The following is a 25,105-nucleotide window of genomic DNA, read 5'->3' as shown; positions in this document are numbered from 1 at the left end:
CATTCTGGCGCTATTCTAAGGAAGACATTGAAAATTAGGGCAGGATATTTTTAAACCAATAGGCTTGTAAACCTATACTTGGTATATAAACTTCTGGCTTACTTTGCCAGCAGTCATCTGTTGCAGATGCTTCAAGAGAAAAGCTGCTGAAAAAAACACATCAAGTGTAGAAGACATGTTCAAAAATAGAAAATATTACCCTTGAACTATGAACTCTCTACTAAGAAAGTTCTGAAGTTTTAAGTATTTGGAACCTTTATATGTGGACTGGAAAATGTGGAAACTGGAAAATAATTACTTTGTGTTCTTTCACTGTGAGGTTAAGGTCTCTACTGTAACAGTGTTCATTACAAGGAACATGTAGGACCAAGCTAAAGACTGAAGCAAGAGGTAAGAAGAACTTCACTTGCATAGCACAAACTTGATAACTGATTTTAGCTATCGTGGTATTTCATTGAGATGATTCTCTTTACACCTTGAAGTTATTTACAAATCAAAATGACTGAAAATTTCTATATCTACATGAAAAAAATTTACTTGCCTTTATACAAGTTTTAAAGTATCTATTTGAATGCAAATTGAATACTTTTAAAGGCCCACTTGACTGTCTTATGGGAAAGTGAAAAAAGATTAAATTCATTGATATTCTTAGCTTAAAAAGTTGTGATTCTGCTTTAAGCTTGATACTTTTAGAAACATTTAAATTACACAATAAATTAAGGCAATTTTGAATGGTAAACTGTATACTACTTACATAAGAAAAGGTATGCATTACTACAGTATGGACAGTGTATCAGCAACAGTCCTAAATATCTTACTGCACATCTTCAGCAACATATATTACTTGTCCTAAGCTTGGCTTTTTAATAATGACACTTTTTTAGGGTGATTAGCACATGGAAAATCAAACTATAAGTTCCTCATTTGTATAACATTATAAAATCAATTTCTTGGGGGCATTTAAAGAATTCTCCCTAATTAGATTTTCAAGGCAGCAGTGAAAAAAAAATACACAAACTGGAAAATGAAACTTTCTCTTGATACAGAGAGAAAACAAAAATGAAACTGAATAGCAAAAGGTGGGATGGTAAGAGAAGGTGGTAGAAGAAAAGAAAATAGATTTCAAAGGCCAGTTATTTAAAAATTGGCAATTTATACCAATTTTCTTAAATAGTAAAATGTGGCTTCTCAGTCAGAATTTTGTAGATACTTATGAAAATACACAATTTCAAAGCTTAGAATTTATTCATCTATCCTCCCCATCTCCACTAACGTAATAGCTAATAGTGTTTTTCAAGGTGAGTAAACCAAGGCACATAGAAAGTAGGTAATTTATACTGATCACCCTTAGAGTACTCTGAGTTCCTCTGTCCTTGAATATGTCCTAGAACAGCACAGGTAGTAAGCAGCATCCCAAGATGCAGGGCTTGGATATAGGCTGCCAATAAAAACCAAGTAAACTACTTTACGAAATGGTCTGCTGCATTAGCTAACTATAAAAAATAAAGTAAATTCAAGTATTTAAATCTAAGTTAACTACAACATTCTAGGCTATTATGGTGATATATATGTTTGAATCTTAATTTTCAATACACAATGTGTTATAATCCTTACAGACAGTAATCCAGTTTTTATTAATTTATAAAACATACCAGTATAAACCCATTCCAAGATATCCTGGATAAGGCTTATGGGCACAAAATAAAAATTAATTATCTTTATTATTAGCCATAATAAATAGTTCCTAACCCTAGCTACACAAAGCATGTGGCTATCAGCAAAACTGAGTCACACAACTAATGAACAACAAAATTGGATCTTTCTTCCCCTTGAAAAGAGATTTCTGAGGGTACTTTGCTTTTCTTTAACATGTATGTGTGAAACAATAAGCTCTTTTTTTTTAAACAATAAGCTCTTAAAATTAGATCCTACAAATTATAATTTCTGAGACTCAAGACACTGCAAAGTTTTACATATTCATATCTTTGCAAACTATAAAGAAGTTTTACATTATACAGGATCATTCTGTTTTTATTTCCTTAATTTGGATGCTTAAATGCTTAAAATTTCAAAAGATACAGAATCAAATAAGAATCAGATAAAGTTAAACAAGAGAAACTCATTTTTACACGAACTGTACACACTTACCCTGAAGGTAACCGGACAAGCTACCGCAGCAAAAGAAAATTCTTCCTGTCTGAGGAGTACTAATATAGAACAAGGTGCAGCTGAGGGCGTTTCCAAAAGCCTTGGCTAATAAGCTCTATGCAAAAACAGTCTTGTGACGCATCACTACACAGTGCTTTATTATGCTCTGGGTGACAGGCTTGCTAGCTCTGAGTTAGTCACCAGTCAGTCTACAGAACATGATCAAATAAAATAATGTGGCAGTTAAGAGAACATAAATCTGTACTAGTAGAGCACTGCCAACTTGCTCTGCAAAGAAAAAAGGAACCTCAACAGTAACACTTTGAAACACTCTCTTCCTCATGTGTTTTTTGGCTATCAGCGTACTTGTAGTATGTGTACTTTTCTGTATGAATATTATATTTCAATACAAAGTGAAAAAGAGTAGGTCGTGGTTGCCAGGGGCTGGAGGAGGGGAGAGCGGGGAGCTATTGCTCAACGTGTACAGAGTTTCAGTCTGAAGATAGAAAGAGTTCTGGAGATGGATGGTGCTGGTGGTTTCACAACTATGTCAATGTACTTAATGCCATCGAACTGTACACTCAAAAACAGTTAAAGCGGTAAACTTTGTTATGTATGTTTCACAGTTTTAAAAAGATTAGTTCATTTAAGACATGTGAAAAAAACATGATGCATAAAAGTGTGGTCAGTAAGATGTTAACAGTCTTTATTGCAGGGCAGTGGGATTTAAAGTGACTTTTATGTTTTTCTTCATATTTTCCTACACTGTAAATTTCAACAAGACCATGCATAGATCTACTAAAAAATCTGAACACAATGAAAACTAATTTTTATGGTTAAAAAAATTGAAAACAGTTCCCTTCCTGCTGGAAATGAAAGCAAACTGTTGTGAAGAAAAATATTTTTAACCTTTAAAGAAAAATCAGTCTTGTTTTCAACCTGAGTAGTAGGATTAAATATGCTAATACCATGTGGCAGGTCCTGATACATAAGTTATGCTACGGGCTCTGGGAAGCTTTATCATGTTTATCATGTTTATACATGTTTCTAAACATGGCTATGCTACACTTACGTAAATAAATTTTTATATCAGCCTTCTCTCTTCTACGCTCAGGAGAAATCAAACCCACAGAACATTTCAGTAATCAAACTTTGTGAAGTGGCATTCTCTATTACAAACAACACAAAAAATTTTAAAATAGCTTTTAAAAAAGGCCACAAACAAATTAACCAAACTTGGTATCCTACCAAATGTTAAAAATTGGCATTGCTATCTTAATAAGATGAGAAGATTGCCAACATAACATTTCTCTTAGAGGAAAATCTTTTATATTCTAGTAATGGAGGCTCAAGGGCAACCAGGTGATCCATTTTGAAAACACCTCTGTATTATGCATGAATGTGACGACTTAACTGTCCTTTAATATATTAATATGGTTAGCAATGATAAGAATTTTAAAGATATCTCTTTGAAACATGACTCCAGATAAATCATCTTCAACAAAAACAACAAAGAATGCTGGAGTTAGAGTTCCATAACCTTTTTGGAGGGGTATTTAGAAATACTACTAAAAGCTTTAGAAATATACATTCCCTTTGGCACACCAATTTTATGTCCTAAGGAAATAAGACAGTACACAAAGATTTAGTTGCAAGGGTGTATATTGCAGGGTTGCTTTATAATACTGGGAAACTGTAAACAGCCTAAATGCCCAGTATCTAAATGTTTATTAATACTGGAGAGGTGAATAAATTGGGGTAAACACATAAAAAATTATACAGTTCTCAAACATGATTATTCTAAATAGCTAAAATTTATTGTATGCTTACTGTGTGCCAGATACTTTTAAGCACTTGACATACCTCATCTCATTTCATCTCATCTTCATAACCCTAGAAGGTTTGTGCTGTTATTATCCTCATTTTAAAGGTGAATAAATTAAGGCTTGTAGCTGGCAAGTGGCAGAAATGGATTCAAATTCAGGTCTCTGTGAGTTCAGAATCCATGCCTATAAATCACTATACAGGGCTTCCCTGGTGGCGCAGTGGTTGAGAGTCTGCCTGCTGATGCAGGGGACGCGGGTTCGTGCCCCGGTCTGGGAAGATCCCATATGCCGTGGAGCGGCTGGGCCCGTGAGCCATGGCCGCTGACCCTGCGCGTCCGGAGCCTGTGCTCCGCAGCGGGAGAGGCCACAACAGTGAGAGGCCCACGTACCGCAAAAAAAAAAAAAAAAAAGCACTATACAGTACTGCTCTGTGAGATTAATATTTACATATATACTGAGACATACATGATCTACTATTGAGTGAAAAGAGTTATGAGAGTATCTATAGCAAGAGTCCAATTTTGGGGGAGAAATCTTTATATAAGCACAGGAAAGTCTAAAGTAGAATACATAAGACAGTGTCAGTAATGGGATTAAGGGGCCACTTTTATTTTCTGAGCTTCATAAAATAAATGAGTTCCTTGGGGAAAAAATGGCTTGTTAAAAATGATATAGTAGTAGAACCGATCATGTCCATAATCGGAAAAGAAAGTTTAAGAAAAAAATCAGAACCAGTCAACATCATACGGATGGATTATTTTAAACAATATTTCTAAAGTAGAGACAGAAGCAAGGAATTCAGCCAGTTTACCCTAAAAACAAAACAAAATACTTTACAGCATGAAAACCAAGATGGCTAGTTTCTTATCAAGAGGGATGTCTTGGTCTCTAAGGGATAGATGACTTTGGCTTTGATAGTGCTCTGTCCAGCTACTCTAAGGAGAGTGGAGAAGAGAGGAAATATGAGCATTGTTTCCTGACCACATACAGGGGACTTCTTCGGCCTTTCAATTCCATCTAGTAGGTGGGTATATGTGGTGGGGGTGGGATTGTGTGTCTCATGGGGTGTCCCTCTATGTTTAAAAAACCGCACATACCTTAATTTAAAAATAATGTATTACTAAAAAGTGCTAATGATCACCTGAGCCTCCAGCAAGTCAAAATCTTTTTGCAATAGTAACATTAAAGAACACTGATTACAGACCACCATAACAAATATGATAGCAATGAAAAAGCTTGAACTATTGCGGGAATTACCAAAATGTGACAAAGAGACATGAAGTGAGCAAATGCTGTAGGAAAAATGGCCCCGATAGACTTGCTTGATGCATGTTTGCCACAAACCTTCGATTTGTAAAAAAATGCAATATCTGCAAAGTGCAATAAAACGAGGTATGCCTGTGTAATCTAATCAGTAAAACCTTAAGAGAAAGATAATACTTCCCCCTTCATTATAGGTAAGGAATCTAATGTCTGGGAGAAGTCACTTGTTACTTACATACATGAGCTGGAAGACTTTTTTTCTTACTTGATCAGCAATATTATAAACATAACACTTACATGAGAGGGCTAAAGATGTGTATGATAAGAGTAATGTTTTGAAACTGTGCCACAGAAAAGGAACAAGGACACAAGTACTGAATAAAAGATAATGAATTTTGTTTCAAATAGCTCTAGGATCCTCTTTTTTTTTTTTTTGAGAGGAGACATAAAGGATCCAGGAATAAAAGAAGTCATAAAGGCCGTCTCTTTAGCAGCACAGTGGACTTTCATCTCTGGACACAATGACTGGGCCTTGTTGCCTTGGAGTTTCTTTATTTACAGTCATAGAAACAAAAATTACTCATATCACTCCTGATGCAAACTCTAAACCTGAAATTGATATGCCAAGAGCAAAGAATCATACAGGACTCAAATATTTGGCAGATTTTTCTCCCCTTATAACACTGAAACTGCCTGTCTTTATCAACGGAGAAAGGGATACTCATTTGTACTTCAGAGTAACTTGTTAAAACTTTTAGATACCGTCAATTTTCAATTAACTTGAAAAGCTAAAAATGATCACTTCATATTTTGCCATCAAAAAAGTTTCTCAAAATTTTGAAATAATGAAAAAACAAAAAAGTCCACAGAAAATCTATCAGTTTAAATCTTAATAACTTATTAATTGATTTTGCCTTTAATCTTTGGGCAGGGAGTAAAGGGAATAAAGGTATTATATTAATTGTTATATATGAAAAAAATCATTTCATAATCCCACATAACACCTGTGGTATGTAGTTATTTCTCAATAATCCAATCTATGACTTAACTACTAACTCACAGTTAATTTACCATAATCCAATTACCATTTCTCTGTGGAATATATTTTTAAACTTCATTCTGAACTTGCTTGACACCCTAGGAAGTTATTCCAAACCAAACAATAAAGTCATAAAAGGAAGACAATTCAGTAGGAGGTGAGATGTAATACTCTCTATAAGGACTCTTGCCAAATTTGTTCCTGCTAATTGTTGCACGATGTAAATAGAAAGACCATTTTTTTAATCATACAAAACACCTGTCTAGGCATTTGACTTCTCTCAAAACTTCTCGGAAAAAGACAACAGTCAACTAACTTTAAAAGTGTGACTGTTCAAAATAAAATTGAAACAAGGTGATATAAATGTTTATATGAATACGGTTTAAAATGTTTAAGGAGCAAAAACAGTGATGAAAACAATTAATTATTATATGTTGGGGAAATGAACAGCAAGTAAAGATTTTCTCATAAGTTTTTCTCTCATTTAAAATAATTCCAAAGACTTATCCTATTAGGTGACTGTTAGCAAAGTTGATTGCTGCATTTATGAATTTACACACATATATATAAACTGAGGAAAACCTATGGTTCTAATCTCAATACATTTCTTAAAAACTCTATGCAGGGCTTCCCTGGTGGTGCAGTGGTTAGGAATCTGCCTGCCAATGCAGGGGACACAGGTTCAAGCCCTGGTCTGGGAGGATCCCGCATGCCTTGGAGCAACTAAGCCCACATGCCACAACCGCTGAGCCTGTGCTCTAGAGCCGGAGCTCTGCAACGCGAGAGGCCACAGCAGTGGAAGGCCCATGGGCACTGCAACAAAGAGTAGTCCCTGCTTGCCCAAAGACCCAATACAGCCAAAAATAAATAAAATAAATGTATATATTTAAAAAAATACATCTTTGTTGATATGTATACATTAAAAAAAACTCTACGCAAAAATCTAGGATTGAATAACTTAATTTTCAGAAACTCAAATGAAGTTCTTGAACACAGTCTATATCTTTTTACTTTCTTATTTAAAAAGTAATAAATTCTGTAAACTCCTTTAGAGGAAATGACATTTGTGTTGCAATAAGTCGGTCAAGTTCAAGAAAATCCGATGTAAGACAGTACCATAAATGAAGGAAGTCTTTCCTAACTCTCAAATGTACTATGTTCTGATCTTTCAAGATGCTTAGCACTGAAATTATTGTTCCTGTTTTATTATATCTGGATTTCTGTGCCTGAAATGCAACAAGAAGAAAAACTTTTGTTTTAATTCTGGACTCCTTCCACATCATAAAGTTGGCATTCTATATGTTGAAAAGAAACAGTATTGTTTAGGATTGCTATTTTGATATGGGTTATAATAAAAATGGTAAAAAAGTTTTATGTTATTAGTGGCTTTTATTATTGATGTATTATATCCAGTATATCTAAAAGGAGAGTACAAAGAGAACGTACTATCCCTTCTTCTTGCTATGCTAAATAAACTCATTTAAAAAGTAATAAGGTAAGAAAACAATGAAGAAAATTACTGAGATTCAAGTTCATAAACTAATAACTTGTAGCAAAGAATTATTTGAAATTATATGGATGATATCAGCAGTTGATAACTTGAGTTTTTAAAGTATATAAGTAGAAGAAAACACAAAATATAACCCTTTCAAAACCTCTCTGAATATTAATAAACTCAACATAGTAAACCAAAGTAATTAATTTAATCTTAGAAAAGTTTTGATAACATATAGTACATTCTATAATGGAATGTGTGACACAGAAACCAAATTTATGGTTACCAAAGGGGAAAGGGCTTGGGGGGGAGGAGTAAATTAGAAGTTTGGGATCAGCAAACTACTACATATAAAATAAACGGGTCCTACTGTATAGCACAGGGAACTATATTCAATATCTTGTAATAAACTATAATGGAAAAGAATCTGAAAAAGAATATCTTTATCTTTCTATCTATCCATAAATAAATATATCTGAATCACTGTGCTGTACACAAGAAACTAACACAACATTGTAAATCAATTATACTTCAATAAACCAAACCAAACCAAAACCAACAATGGAATGTGTGCTCATTAGAACAGAACTCATAAAAATAAGTTTATTAGAAAATGACCTTCAAAAAGCTTTGTGGTCAGGTTTTATACTTGTGAGCTCTTTCAAACTTTAACAGCTCCCATGCTAGATAAACTATAACACATAAAAAGAAGTTAACTACCCAATGCCATTTATGAACTAACTAGTACAAAACCCTGAAACAAATGTCTCTCAAAAAGAGACAAAAAGAGAAAAGATACCTAATTTCACTTATGAATACACATAACAAAAGTTTTAAATAATAAACCAGTGACAGGGTGGGATAGGAAGGGTGGGAGGGAGATGCAAGAGGGAGGAGATATGGGGATATATGTATATGTATAGCTGATCCACTTTGTTATAAAGCAGAAAAAAACAACAACAACCCAGTAACAAACTAAATTCAATAGTATAATAATCATCTGACATGACTGAATCAAATATATTCCAAAGATCAAGTAATAGTTATCAAAGAGAAATGATAGGATCACAGGTGATTGTATTTTCTTCTTCATACTCTTTGGTACTTTCTCAATTTTCTATAATGAATAATATCTTATACCTAGAAGAAAACAAAGATTATTTTTTAAAAGTTACATGTCCCAAAATAAAAGAAAGTGAAAGTGTGTATAATGCTACTACATCTTTAGAAGAAATGAACATGGCATATATTAAGTAATATTTATGAAGGTAAAATGAAAATTATCTGTTGGAGCAAAATCATAAGGCCTTCCTATTTTTTTCTGTAGTTAGCCTTCCTCATTCTATGGCTGGGAGGGTAAACTAGTGAGTAAGTTATACAAACTATTTAATGCTATATTCTCCTCCTACTCCGGCTATCGAATGAAGTCATAATGTATAAATGAGTCATGTGCAAATCAAGGTTAGTAAAACATTCTAAAGAATTAGTCATTGGCTTAATGAGCCATTTAAAGGTTTGAAAAGGAGGGTCAATTTAGACTACTCAAAAATGGAAGTGAAACAAAAAAACTTGGAAAAATATATTTCTAACATACTCTCATGGCTGAAAGTCATTTTATAAAAGCCCTTGCAAATCAAGAAAAAGAACTCAGATGGTTCAGAAAAGAAGAAAATAAGTGACCAAGTTTTTAAAAAGTTCAAATTCAAAAGTAATAGAAATATTAATACTTTTTTAAAAAGCTATCATTTGGCAAAGATCAGAAAAAAAAAGATATCTACTCCCAGGAAAATACAGAATTAGGTACTTAAATATACTGTTGGTGAAAATATAAATTGGTACAACCTTTTCAGAGGGTAACCTCTGGCAGCACATTCAAAAGGCTTTGATCAAGCAATTCCATTTAAACAATCATGGACACACACAGATGCTACAAGAATGTTCACTGATCCATTATTTATCATAACAGAAAGTGAAAAGCAATCTAAATGTTCACCAATGAAGAACTTGCTAAATAATTAATGATATCTGTATATGATATAATACCAAAGACAATATAGTCATTAAAATAAGTATAAGTTTATTATTAAGAAATAAATTAACAAGTTAAACATTGTTTTAACAAGTTAAAAACAATGTTATAGTATGGTCTCATTTTGGGAAAAATGATACTTAATAGTTATACGTACAGAAGGAGAAAGGAGTACATTTACTAAAATATGGGGTTTTTTAGGTGGTGAAAATTGCATATTACTTTTTTTTGCTTATCTAGATTTTCTAATTTTATATCAGCATATACTATACCAGAAATAAAAAGAGAAAGAATCAAAGGGAAAATTAAGTTTAAGATAGGTAAATAATTAAAAATGGAGAAATTCCTTGTAAAAAGCTGGATCTTAATTCAGGTACTCATGAGTCCTTAATCATCAAAACTCCCCTAAAGCTAAATCAAATGATTGGAAATCCACACCTGTGGACCCCGTGAGTTAATTTTGAAATATATAATGAATCACATGATCTGTGCTTGTTCTAAGTATACTAGAGGGGACTCAAAAGTGAGTCAAACAGATACAGCTTTATCCTTTACAATAACTCATGTTTCTCATACAATTTTAGTGAAATTAAATCTCAGTAATTGTAAATGATATATGCCAAGCCTCCAAGTGTGCTACCCAGGTCAGCTGAACCATCTACAATTATGACAGCAGGCATGCAGGGATTGGGCTGGGTACTGTTTTCTAGAGTGCTAGGTACTCAGGTTAAAAACTGTTGCTCAGAATTTGGCATAATGCTGGACATTTCTCATTCTCTTTTTAACTTTAAGAAAGATATATGATAAAACTAGTCATTCAGTTTTTATCTCCAAATCTGAGGGCTCAAATGGAATACTGTTTAGAGATCATTTTTAAATGTATTACTTAAAATGAATAATATACTATATGAGAACATCATGTCTAAAATAAAGTTGGGAAAAGAATAGCTTTGTTTATTATATACACTGAATGTATATAATTTCTTTTTTAATCTTAATAACCCAGGTGGATATTAGAATAGTATACTGTTGGAATTCTCCCAAAGTGTAATTATTTAAAACAAGTGAAATGAAAAATAAAAACACAAAAACAGAACATATTCTAATATGATACCCTGAAGGAAACAGGGGGCAGGAGAGTTTTTAGGTGAATCTTCTCCACTCTAGAGAACTGGAAACTAAGGCTTACAAAAGTGAAATTTGTCCAGGGCTAAACCATTAGAATGTGGCAGTGCTGAGATCTGAACCAAGGATTTACCAACTACTAAACTCAAACATCTATTACACGACCCCATTCCCTTACAAGATTGTCTAGTGGTCAGATCACAGATTAACATAACTTGTTAAAGAAAGAAAATACTGTGTATCTTTACTAGATAAACCACAATATTTATATTATGCAGAGAAAAACAGAACAATAATTATGGATCAGTAGATATCGAGTTCCTTCTCCTGCCAAAACTAGGAACACATGACAATATCATGCATGGTACACAGTTGTGCACAAAAGACAAAATAGAATAAATTATTTAATTAGCTTAGAAAGACAAAATTTTTAAATATCAGCAACACAACACCTTACTAAGGAAGTAATTCTCATTCCCAACTGGAAGCATGCTTTACTCAAAAGCTTCAGAGAGAGCTATAATTAGACTGAATGCTGGCTCTGCTATTTATTAGCTAAGTTCCTAAGCAAGTTGATAGAAAATTACAATAACTACCAGCTGTACTGTGTTTTAATGATTAAATTAGGTAAGCATGCAGGGCACACTTGGACATAAGTAGATACCTCAATGTTTTAGTTCCTTTTCCCTGGTTACAAGATAACAAGGCAGTGCCAAATTAACCCAAATGCAAATCTGTTTCTAATTGTTTTCTAGTTCTAATGCAGTGTAGCCCCCTTTTATCTTAGGGAACTTCAGTGGGTTTCTTTTTTGTAACATTTCACTATGCTTTAAAGCTAGGTTAGGTTCTCAAACTTTTCCTATTTCCCTCTATCAAAGTGTCTCATTCCCTTAGAGAATGAGAACGCGAGAACGCTAGAACGCTAATGGTGTGACTGACAGAGAAATCAAGATAAACTGACAAACTGTTCATGGGGGAAGACTGACTGTATAATAACATGATGATTTTTTTGATGGTGTATTCGGAACCCAGACTCTGAGTGGGACATTTGAGGTAAGGTAAATGAAAGGGCTGTGCCACGACAGGGCTTCAGAGGAGATACAACAGAGGCAGGAAGGATGTTGCAGGAACCCACATCATGTTAAACCTCTGACCGTCTACTTCCACCTAATTATAAGCAGGAACTTGCCAAACAAATTAAGTAACCCTCCAATCAACTGCTAAACAACTTTGTAATCTATTAGCACCTTGAAAATGAAGAACATATGTTGAAAAAAAGTAGACAAATGGCATTTACATCTATAATGGCAGAATACTGTCATACTTGGTTTAAATTTCATAGGTTAATGGTTTTTAGGAGAGGAAAAAAATTTTCTCTCTATCCTTCTAGATTCTTGCCTGAGATCCCCCGTACTAAAAAGACAGATTAACAGAAAAAAATTTCTTCATACCTACAAGAGCTCCCACGAAGATATGAGACCCAAAGACAGCCAGGCAATTGAGGCTTACATACCATACTGAGCTAAGGAGAAAGAGGTAGGAGTCTGAGGCTTTAAAGGGGAGGAAGGCAATTCACAGAAGAGGGGAAGAGCAAACGTTTGGTAAACAAATATTTGTCCTGCTATGCAGATAAGTCTCTCAGATGAAAAATGTGATCTCTGGTAATAGCTCTCTTCCTGGTACAGGACCCCTTTCTAAATTTTTAGGCAGTTCAGGAGGAGGCAAAAAGCCTTTCCTGAGTCTGCTGAGTCTTGACTGCCTTCAGCACCAAATAATCCACATGCCAAAATGGCACATTTCGGGGTGGCATATTCTGCTCCCCTTCAGGTTTAAGAAATAGATGGTAAACATAAAAGTGCATTAATAAGGAAGGTAAATAGTTTAGAAATGTAGCACCGTGCCATAGCAGAGGGAGAAGTCTGCCACCTGCTGACAGAAAAACAGGATTGTATAATTTCCCTGATGGCTGTTTTTTTAAAGGGTGAAAACCTATCAGGAAAGGTTCATGACATTAGATTTCAAATTAGTTATTACATGAAGATATAAATTACAACCTATAATTAAAAGAAGAATAAAGATTAAAATAGGATTTCAGATTCTCTGTATTTTTTTAAAATATATTTATTTATTTATTTTTGGCTGTGTTGGGTCTTTGTTGCTGTGCGCGGGTTTTCTCTAGTTGCGGCGAGCGGGGGCTACTCTTCGTTGCGGTGCGCGGGCTTCTCCTTGCAGTGGCTTCCCTTGTGGCGGAGCACGGGCTCTAGGCACGTGGGCTTCAGTAGTTGTGGTGCGCAGGCTCAATAGTTGTGGCACACGGGCTTAGCTGCTCCATGGCATGTGGGATCTTCCTGGACCAGGGCTCGAACCCGTGTCCCCTAAATTGGCAGGAGGATTCTTAACCACTGCACCACCAGGGAAGTCCCTCTGTATGCTTATTAATTTAATAATAATTATTAATATTAATAATTATTAATTTAATAATTATTTTAAAAACAAGTAAAATAGGAATATATGGAAATGATTTAACATAAATTATAGGGAACATTCAAACTGCTGTGAAAAATTAAGGATAACCCAAAACACTTGGCAAAATTATAAAATCTGTGGGGGAGGGAAAGTGATTTTCCCTCTATCCTTCTAGGTTCCTGGCTGAGACTCTGCTGTAATAAAAGACAGATTGAGAAAAACAAGTTGAATAACATATACAGTATACTTCCTGTATACATGAGAGATACCCAGGAAAACTGAGTTAACTCTCAAAGTGGCCCAAGCCATCGCCTTAAATACCATCTCTAGCTAAAGACAAAAGATGCTGGGCAGGGGAAAGCCAGGTTTTCAGGCAAAGCTCAGTAAATAAGGGTACGGTTGTCACGTGGAGTTAAGACCTTTAAGAGGTCTTATATAATATATATATATTCAGTTGTTGCCCTCTTTCTGACAGAGAGAGGTAGACACCCCTACAAATGGAGATTTCCCTTATAAGTGTAAATTGTTCTTATCAAAGGGTAACTTGCTTTTCAGAGTTTCTCTTGTGTCAGCTGTTTTTTTTTAAAAAATAATCAGCCTAAAATAATCCTTAATGCCACGGAGGCATATTTTGGAGTTACAAATTCTGCTCCCTTTCAAATCCTGTAGATTTCACCTCTGCAATCCTCTTTCTGTCCTCCTCTTTGAACTGCTCCCACAGCAGTCTAGAGAGCATAGTCATTCTCTTTACTTCAGGCTTATTTTAATTCCTGCTCATCCAGAGTGGCAGGTTTGCCACCCCAAGGTGTACCTCTTTGGCATAAAGATTATTTCGAGATGATTATCTCAAAGAAACAGCAGATACAAGAGAAGCTCTGAAAAGAGTAGAAATTACCTTTTTGTAATGGAAATTTACATTTATGAAGGACATCTCCATTTGTGTGTCTCCCTTTGTACCAGGAAGAGAAGATGAGTAAGCACAAGAAACATATTAATGGAGAATGCACTTAAATTTGTGTATCAACCCTAGGTCAGGCTTGCCATACTCCTCTTCTGTCGCAACTCTTAACAGGCTCCCACACAGTTCTTTTGTCTTTAGCTTTAGATGGTATAATTCTAAGGCATCCAGAAGTTACTCATTTTCCCCTGGTATCGCCCATGTGTACAGGTTAATGAACTTCCGTTTGTTTTTCTCTTGTTAGTTTGTCTTGTTATGGGGTCCCCAGTGGAGAATTTAGAAAGGTGGAGGGAAAATTATTTTCTCCTCCCCTATACTTCTCTCCTCCTGGTCCTAGTAATGCTAATTCAGTGTACCTCAGCTACCAGGTTATTCATACTAAAATGCATTCCAGATCTTATTTATTTTAGAAAAACAAACTCAAAGGCTCTTTAGCAAATTAATTACAAACACCTGATAATAAAGATGCTTCTACAATGTGGTCCCAACACACTTTTTATAATGTTATTTCTTTTAACTAACCAGTTTTTAAAAATATATAAAATACATGCTCATGTTCTTTCAAACAGTATGAAACGTTAAAGGATGAAAAAGTTGAAGGCTTCCTCCACTGTCTCATTCTCCCAAGTTTGACTCTCACCAGCAACAACTATAAACAGCTTCTAATATAGTTTTTCAAGAATTTCCAATAACAAGCATATACATGTATCTCTTTTGGAACCACAACTGTCCTCCAACTTGCTATTTTCCCCCTCATTTGAGCTTCTGTTTTTTTAAAATTTTATTTTATTTATTTAGTTTTTATACAGCAGGTTCTTATTAGTCATCCATTTTATACACATCAGTATATACACGTCAGTCCCAATCGCCCAATTCATCACACCACCATCACCACCCCCCAACTGCTTTCCCCCCTTGGTGTCCATACGTTTGTTCTCTACATCTGTGTCTCTATTTCTGCCCTGCAAACTGGTTCATCTGTACCATTTTTCTAGATTCCACATATATGCATTAATATACAATATTTGTTTTTCTCTGACTTCCTTCACTGGGTATGACAATCTCTAGATCAACCCATGTCTCTACAAATGACCCAATTTTGTTCCTTTTTATGGCTGAGTAATATTCCACTGTATATATGCACCACATCTTCTTTATCTATTTGTCTGTTGATGGGCATTTAGGTTGCTTCCATGACCTGGCTATTGTAAATAGTGCTGCAATGAACATTGGGGTGCATGTGTCTTTTTGAATTATGGTTTTCTCTGGGTATATGCCCAGTAGTGGGATTGCTGGGTAATATGGTAATTCTATTTTTAGTTTTTTAAGGAGTCCATACTGTTCTTCATAGTGGCTGTATCAATTTACATTCCTACCAACAGCACAAGAGGGTTCCCTTTTCTCCACTTCCTCTCCAGCATTTGTTGTTTGTAGATTTTCTGATGATGCCCGTTCTAACTGGTGCGAGGTGATACCTCATTGTAGTTTTGATTTGCATTTCTCTAATAATTAGTGATGTTGAGCAGCTTTTCATGTGCCTCTTGGCCAACTCGTTTGAGCTTTTTAAAATGTTAACTCATGCAGATTTACTTTTTTGTTTCCAAAGCTGCACAATATTTTATTATACAAATGCACCATAATTTAACCATGCACTGTTATTTATTTAACCAATGTATACCACCTCCAGAGTAAATGAAAGTGCCCATTTTTCTACATCCTCATCACTCTGCTTTCTCTTCTTCACACAGTAATTTCTGGCAGCCCCAATTTTCACTATTTGTGAGCACAAGACTTGGAAGTCTTGTGACTTGTAAAATTTGTAATTTTGCTGAAGGCAAGTATTTGAATTGTTTACTTCAATGGTTCTCAAACTTTTGCAAGCCTCAGAATCATGGGGTGGGGTAGGGTGGGGGGGGAGCTTGTTAAATGAAGAAAGTAAAAGGATCTAAGGATATGACAGCTTTTAGCCAGAAAACAAAATTCTTGAATAAATTAAAAATATTAGTATCTGGTTCAAGGGTGGCTGTCTGTCATGTAAATAAATTCACAACAAAAGGAATAAGCAAAAAAAAAATTTGTAAAGCTAAAACTTTTTCAGGAACTATTATAGCTAATATAAAAATGCCTCACTAGATAAGAGATCACACTTTTCACTGAAGTTGAAAATGTGGTTAACTTGCTGCTTGAGGATAACACACAGGAAACATGACAAATGTGCTTTGAAAAGACAAAGTCATATGCCTGGTAGAAACATTTCCATACTTCCAAATTTGGAGATTCAAGATAACCTTGGATATTTTCTTTACCAAAGTTAAGATTTTAATGTATTTTCCTTATTTGACAATATATTTTATTCAAATTGGACTAATCATGATTGCTACCCCTCAAATACCACCACATACATCGAACATTACCCAATGTCATCTCCTGTTCCTTTGAACTCCACAAAGCCTTCTGTTGATCTCTCTCTCAAGACATTTATATTCATTCATTCTAGAAGTACTGTTAGGACTTTAGCTTTTAAGCTAGTTGTGACATATTTGGGAGATTAGCTTCTAAATCTCATTAGCATGTATGATGGCAGTGGTCATGTGCAGGAGTTGTTTAAGATCTAGATATTTCAGGTGTGAATGAATAAATCTTTACTCTTGGGGTGGACAGAAGATCAAAGCTATTCAGAATTTGTATTCTCTACTGCTGTATTACCGAATAGTTGGAATGCTCTATTTTTCTACCAGCCTACTGACCACTGATAATATTATATTATATACAGGTGTTTTCATTTGATTAAATATTGAATATTTACTGAATAGTCAATGATATGAAAAAAGAACGGGCACTGTGCTGTGGTATGGTAGACCGGTAATTACCTAATACACACCCTCTTCTTCTTCTTACTAATAGAATCCCAATTTTGTCAGAGGGTGGCAAGTTGCTCAATCAAAAAAAAAAAAAAATTCCTCAGCTTCACTTACAGTTAGGATGACCATACGATACTGTTCCCTCCAGTGACATGCAAGAAGAAAGTTTTGCTTATTAAATAAGTATTCTCCTCCCTGCCTCCTCCTTTCTGCTGCCTGGAAGATGGAGATGTTGGCCAGGACTACAACAGCCATCTTGTGACCATGAGAAAAGCCAAGGACATTTCAAAGACCTCTTCATATCCTTGTACCCTCTAATTAACACCAGCAACTGCCTATTTTTTGGATTTCTCGTTACAATAAAAAAATAAAATCTGAACTGTTTACTAAAGCCACTGATTTGGGGTCTCTGTTTCTCTTAGTCAAGTACAATTAATAAAAAAGGGTGACAAAGAACTATGCACCAATCCAGACTCTTCCAGAATATACATTACAGTAAACAATATAAGAGTACATAAATTGCTAAATTATGAGAAATCATCAGGAAATGCCACAGGAGTTCAGGGAATATGCTTCACAGAACAAATCAAGAACTGAAAACAGGTGCTAAAAGGTCATAAATTTCTGTACTGATATAAATTAGATGAAAGTTGAGTTATAGAAATATTTTAAAAGCCTATGTGATAGTGCTGATCCACTAAAGCAGCTGTTTGAATCTTGGTTCCCCCCCTCCCTTTTCTAAATATATCTAAATATAGACTCAATAGTTGGCTTTCCACTTAGAATAGTACCCAGAAAACGTTTGATATTATCTTTAGAAGAAAGGAAGAAGTTTTTGTTAGAAGTTTATCTCCAGGAAGGAAACACACTGAAGTTTCAAAAACAGCACCAGCTATTTAAGGAATAACTCCTGATGTTCACAAGGAAGCCATAAGTACTTGAGATGTGTTTAAATTAAAAATGACAATTTTAACTGGTTGGGGAACGTCCAGTGACAGTTCCATCCCTCCTATTCCTGCTGTCCAAATAATTTCCACCCTCTTTGTTGCTCTTTAGGGAATAGTGTTGAGACTATACATTTGTTCTGGTTTTGTGCTTCCATTTTATTTCATTTGTTAGATACTTCCACCTTGGGAGAATTCCCCACCCCTAAATTTATAGAGCTATAACTCTATAAATATACATAAATTGTATTTATACAATATATACATATACATATGTCACTGTATAAATTTAAGGTATACAGCATAATGATTTTACATACATATATTGTGAAATGATTTCTGCAGTAAGTTTACTTAGCATCCATCATCTCATATAGATACAATAAGAAAGCCAAAAAAAAAAAAGTCTCTGTTTGTGATGAGAACTTTTAGGATTTAATCTCTTAGCAGCCTTCCTATATATCCTACAGCAGTATTAGCTATAGTCATTACGTTGTACATTATAACCCTAGTACTTATTTATCTTAAAACAAAGTTTGTACCTTTAATAAAGAACTGAATAAGATTAAACCATCTCATCTTTTTTTGTCATTAGTTTTCTATTGGAGAAAAATAGGTAATCTGCTGGTAAAAAGTAAAACCAGAATATATTCTGGTAATACAAAAGAAACAAAAAAGAAAACAGTTGATATATAAAAATTGGAAAGAGGTGCCATTTAGTAGGAGAAATTAAGTCAACTGGACAGAAGTAAAGAACAAAGTAAGTAGAGACAGTGCAGGGCTGAAAATAAGACATAATGTAAATTAAAATATGCAGAAATAAATGGATGCTATAAATCAGTGAGTAGTACAGTCGGCCATTCGTATCTGTCAGTTCCACATCAGCGATTCAACCAACAAAGGACTGAAAATATGTGGGGGAAAAAAATTCCAGAAAGTTCCAAAAAGCAAAACTTGAATTTGCTGCTTACTGGCAACAATTTACATAGCACTTACATTGTATTTACAACTATTTACATACCATTTACATTGTATTAGGTATTAGAGATAATCTAGAGATGATTTAAAGTATATAGGAGGTTGTGTATAGGTTATAAGTAAATACTACAGCATTTTATAAAAGGGTCTTGAGCATCCTTGGACTTTGATATCCAAGCGGGTCCTGGAACCAATCCCCCATGGATGGTGAGGGGCTACTATTCACTCTTAGAGAGAGGGATGTTCCTTATTCCTTTAAAAAGGCATCTGTCCACCTGTGTTCTCTATCCTCTACCTTCCTATCTCCTCTAGAACTCAGCTTGATTTTCCCTCTCCCCCTCTCTCATTTTTTTTGGCCAAGCTGTGGGGCTTGGGAGATCTTATTTCCCCAACCAGGTACTGAACCTAGACCATGGCAGCCGAGTGCTAACCACTGGACCACCAGGGAACTCCCTTCCTCCTCTCTCACTTCTTTAAGCACTCGTTTTTCACTGCCATCCTGCCTGCCAACACAGTCACGTGCCAACCATTCAGAACCAAAACCAAACCAAACGTACACTGACGGCACAAGTATTTTTGTACTCAACAATCACTTTCTGGTCTTCTTCACTCCATTGTTCTTCTAGTGGCTGTCCAACCCACAAGGCTTTCAGTTAATTTTTGATCTGTGCAGACTGACACTTCTGCCTCTGCCCCTTCTTGTGGAAACATGTCCTGTTACCCCATCTCTGAGATCTCTGTTTTCTTTACTGAACATCCACTATATGTCAGTATTCTCAAGTTTTCTTTTTTCATTTTGCTGCAAAGTTATGGGTGAGAAATTATTATCATTTCCACTATTTACTGCCAAGAGGCTAGACACTTGAGAAAGTAGTTTCCAGTCCCAGTTTATCTTCGCAACTCCAGCACTACATTTTCAGTTGCTGTTGCTAATAATAACAGGTAATGCATATACTATATATTACTATGGGCCAATATATGGCAACAAATACTTTTCTAAGCATTTTACTTATTTTAACTAATTTATGGACATTTCTACTTGGCTAAACAGGACAAAGTGAACTTATTGTTCCACATTGTCCCTGCCTCCTCTTTCTTTCCCCCTTTCTATCTTGGCTAATAATGTAGCCAGTATCACCATTTAGCTTGTAATCCCCCCCACCCCTGTGATTAATCTCTTTATTTAATGATCATAAATAATGATAAGCTCACAAATGATAGCAATTATGTCCACTGTGTTATTTCATGTAATCTTCACAACTATCCCATGAAATAGGTAGTATTATCATCTTCCAATTAATAGATGAAGAAACAGACTCAGAGGAGTTAAATAACTTGCCCAAGATCACACAGCTTGATAAATGAGAAAGCCTACATTCAAAGCTAGGTTTGTATGAGTCCAGAGTTTGTAGTGCCACTAAGTCCTGCTGATTTTACCTCTGAAATGTTTATCCTCTGATCGTTCGTCTCCTAGTCTAGACCCTAATCAACTTTCACAATGAATACTGCCAACAACCTCCTAAATTATTTCCTTCTTTCCAGGCTCTCCGCTTTCACCCTATCTTGTCTAAGTGATCTGTATAAAATATAGTTTTGAACATGCAACTATCCTGTTTAAAAACCTTTCATGGCCCCCTATAGGCAAAGCCTTTAGAATGGCTTTACAAGATTCCTTTACAATTTGGCCTCTTTGCCCACATTCCCCATCTCTTCCTTCCAAATACACATCTGTGGCTTCCTGGTGTCACAGTAGTTAAGAATCCCCCTACCGGGCTTCCCTGGTGGTGCAGTGGTTAAGAATCCGCCTGCCAATGCAGGGGACCAGGGTTCGTGCCCCGGTCCGGGAAGATCCCACATGTCGTGGAGTGGCTAGGCCCATGAGCCACAACTACTGAGCCTGCACGTCTGGAGCCTGTGTTCCGCAATGGGAGAGGCCGCGACAGTGAGAGGCCCGCGCACCGCAATGAAGAGTGGCCCCTGCTCTCCGCAACTGGAGAAAGCCCTCGCACAGAAACGAAGACCCAACACAGCCAAAAATAAATATAAAATAAATAAATTTAAGAATCCGCCTACCAATGCAGGGGACAGGGGCTCGATCCCTGGTCCAGGAAGATCCCACATGCTGTGGAGCAACTAAGCCCGTGTGCCACAACTACTGAGCCTGCGCCCTAGAGCTTGCGAGCCACAACTACTGAGCCCACGTGCCACAACTACTGAAGCCCACCCTCCCTAGAGCCCATGCTCCGCAACAAGAGAAGCCACCACAATGAGAAGCCTGGGCACCACAACCAAGAGTAGCCCCTGCTCACCGCAACTAGAGAAAGCCCGCGCGCAGCAACGAAGACCCAACGCAGCCAAAAATAAATAAATTAAAAAACAAAAACAAATACACATCTGTATATGATGCTGTAGCCACAAGACTACTTGTCCCTATGCCTGAATTAATATAACATTATGTATATATAAAGATTGATTTCTATACTACAAACAATGGGCCTTAATTATTTTCACAAAGATGGCAAACTGTTCTTATAATGGCTTCATTGTGGATTTTGTGAAAGCATTGATTTTTACCTTTACCTGGTTTCGAGGAGAAGTGATAGACTAATCCACAGTCTAAGTACATACAAGAAGGTATGGCAATGTGGGTTTTTTCCCCACATTTGTATTATACATTTTTGGTTTGGAACAAAAGGAAGCCACTAAAGTTTTCTATGCAGGACAGCAACATAAACAAAACTAAATTTTTTTTTTTTTTTTTTTTTTTTTGCTCTACGCGGGCCTCTCACTGTTGTGGCCTCCCCCGTTGCGGAGCACAGGCTCCGGACGCACAGGCTCAGCAGCCATGGCTCACGGGCCCAGCCGCTCCACGGCATGTGGGATCTTCCCGGACCAGGGCACGAACCCGTGTCCCCTGCATTGGCAGGCGGACTCTCAACCACTGCGCCACCAGGGAAGCCCAAAACGAAATTTTTGAGATGAAAACATTTGCTGCTATGAGTACAGAGATGGAGAAAGACTATGTAATAATAATCTAAGACTAATTTAACCCTACCGATAAACAAAACTATTGGCATATGAGATATGTGGGAATTAACATTTTTTTTTTTTTACTTTTAATTATGAAAAAATATTTCTGTATTCAACCTAGGGCCAATAGCAAACAGCGGGACAAAAAGTTTCTTTGATCAATTAGAACATATGATTGGGCTAAGTATTCTAACATGAACCTAAAATGATATTACTTAGTACAGCGGTAAACCGTCAACTGACTTGTCAAAAATACTTGACCCCAGAAGTTCACGCGTGTAGTACCTCATCCGGAGTATACACGGGATTCTTCACTCCAGGAAGTATATTAGAATGCAACTCACTGAGAAAACTGTCTTGACGAGTGGGCTTTAATTAAAAAACAAAAACCTAAAAACATCCCCAACTTTGGAGAAAATATTGCTTATAATGTACCTCAAGAGGAATTCTTCAAACACTGTCTTACAATAAAATTGGAAATAAATTTCTAAAACGTTATGTAAGAGGCTTGCGGGGAAAAAATGAACACGAAGGTACATCCCGGCAGTTTGAGACAAGAAGGAATAACATTCAAATACAAAATAAACTACTTTGAACTCCAGCTGGGTTAACTGGCATTCCTTTAATTAACCACTGAGAAGTTACACCTTGTCATAATCGAACTCATCCTACCCACGATGCAAAAAAAAAAAAACCCTCATCAGAATGGGATTGTTGCAACAGTTTGACGCGGGATGAGGGAAGGAGAAATCTGCCCAGAAACGTCCGTTTATTTCTCGAAAAAACGGGTTTTTGCAGCGGGAGGCACCTTGTTTCCGAATCACCTATTTTGCTGCCTTTTTGTTTCAAATGGAGACATAACAAAGCCCATGGGAAGCCGAGCGCCACCGTCGAAGGTCCAAACCAGGTCACCTGGCCGCGGGGTGGCCGCACGCGGGGCGAACGGCTCCCCTGTGGGCCCCTCTCATTCCAGCATTGGTCGGCATGTGAAGGCGAGGCCGGACGGACCACCCGCGGGCCCCTAAGCGCTCCGTAGCGACGAACCCCCATACTCACCATCTCGATGATCTTGGTCTTCCGGCCCGTCTTTCTCTTCAAGGTGAAAATGTACTGGGCCAACACCGCCCCCGCCACGACGGCGCACACGCTGGCGCTCGCTACCGCGCCCACCCTCGCCACCGCGGATCGGTCCATGGACGGGACCTCCCGCGCCTCGCGTTCCAAGAAAAGAGGTCGCTAGGTGGCTGCGGGCTTCGGAAACGCCAGCCAGTGAAGAAGCCCCGACGCCCCGCCCTGCTTGCATGAGCCCCGCCCCCAGGAAAGCCCCACCCACGAGCGCCCAGCGGCGGGAAGCCGGAGCGAGGAGGAGGGACTAGCCTGCGTGGGCGGCCAAGGCGGGGAAGCGGATCTTCTCAGAACCTGGGTCCGAGAGACTGAGGACAGAAAAGGGGACTTGGAATTAATTCTCTCTCTCTCTCTGCTAATGAGGACCAGGCAGTGGTTCATTCCAGCCCCGCCCATTAGAAATCTGATTCTAACCATCACTCAGAAAATATCCTCTGCCTTCCACCCGCCTCTGACGCTCAGGACTACAACCCCCAGAAGGCATCCGGGCTCAGCTATCTGACTTGCGCAGTAGCTTGGCTGTAAAGTGCTGTGACAGACTGCAGGGTGCAGCTAAGAAAACAAGGGAGTAAAAAGGTGACCTACAGAATGTGAGAAAATATTTGCAAACCGTTTATCTGATAAGGGGTTAGTATCCAGATTATGTTAAAAATTATGTCAATAACAAAAAACAACCCTATTAAAAAACAGGCAAAAGCCTCAAATAGACAATTGGTCAAGAAGCTTACGAAAAGATACTCGATATCACAAATCAGGAAAATGCGAATCAAACCCACAGTGACATATCACCTCACACAAGTTAGGACAACCATTGTCAAAAAAACAAAATTAAAAGTGTTGGTGAGGATGTGGAGAATTGGAACCCTATCCGCTGCAAAACTATGTGCCTGTATACTACTGTATTGTACCTTTAAAAATTGTTATGTTGGTAAATTTTACGTTATGCGTTTTATGCCACACACATAAAAACTTGCTATGACAACACACCAAAGGTGGCTTGAAGTTAGGCTGGAACAAGTAGGTGTTCGTCCTTTTTCTCCTACATCTCAGTCAGTCATCACCTCTTCCATCATTTTCTCTTTGTGAGTAGCAGGACTTGTTCTCACCTTCCTGGTCTCTTTCAAGGGACGGATGCAGTTTCCTCTGCTTTTCTCTGGGGATGACAGGAAGGGGATGCAGTGGAACAACTTGTGTGGGGGGGGAAATCACGCCAACTCTGTGATGCTACTTGGTGAGGTGCTCTCTTTGCCCGGGACATGGAAGAAGTTGGAGCAGGAGAATAAGAGGGAGCAGTAAGGGTTGTTTTCTCTGCATCCTCTGCTCTTGCTCTAGTTATTCCAGCCCAGGGACCCTGGCAGGTGTTCTGCTTAAAGGGAAATTTGTGGAGAGTTCGTAGAAAGGTGGGATAGAGCTCACCTGAGCAGGCATCTGGTAAGAAAACAAGTCTGGAATTAACCACTGGGTGTATGAATGCCTTTTGAAGAACTGGGAAACACATGGTGGCTAATATCAGTTCATATGTTTGGTTTCTCTCTTGTTGTTTTTAACTTTTTAAGTATGTAAATCTTTGTTTTTCAGTAAATTATTGTCTACAGTGATAGATGATGCCACTTGGGACAGCAGGAACCATGGGGAAAAGATGCAGGAATTTGATGTAAATTTATGAATTTTGCTATGCATGACCTTACACTTCTCTCTGAAAGGATAATTGGCTTGGCCTTGGTTTGAAGTAGTTAAGTAGTGTTCTTGTGAGGAAGAGCCATTTGTTGGATGTGGGTTTAAGATCTCCTCACACTAACACTCCTGTTAAAAATTAAA

General features: G+C 37.0%; 2 protein-coding genes across 4 annotated transcripts in view; both read right to left on the bottom strand.

Annotated features, from left to right (window-relative positions):
- NT5C3A (5'-nucleotidase, cytosolic IIIA) overlaps positions 1–23,444 on the bottom strand; it is a 41,402-nt gene extending 17,958 nt beyond the window's left edge. The window contains exon 1 of one of the 3 annotated variants that reach the window (XM_060156885.1): positions 23,219–23,444. In XM_060156885.1, coding sequence (XP_060012868.1) covers positions 23,219–23,356 — 138 coding nt within the window. In that variant the 5' untranslated portion in view covers positions 23,357–23,444. Of the gene's footprint in view, positions 1–2,148; positions 2,209–23,218 lie in introns of those variants that run through there. The other 2 variants (XM_060156886.1, XM_060156887.1) reach the window with 2 other exon arrangements.
- The window catches only part of KBTBD2 (kelch repeat and BTB domain containing 2), a 205,678-nt gene that overhangs the window by 145,581 nt on the left and 34,992 nt on the right, over positions 1–25,105 (bottom strand). The gene's annotated exons all lie outside the window — the stretch shown is intronic.

The sequence above is a fragment of the Lagenorhynchus albirostris genome, chromosome 8 (assembly GCF_949774975.1).
Source record: "Lagenorhynchus albirostris chromosome 8, mLagAlb1.1, whole genome shotgun sequence".
Classification (NCBI taxonomy): Eukaryota; Metazoa; Chordata; class Mammalia; order Artiodactyla; family Delphinidae; genus Lagenorhynchus; species Lagenorhynchus albirostris.
This window is presented reverse-complemented; position numbering and strand designations above follow the sequence as displayed.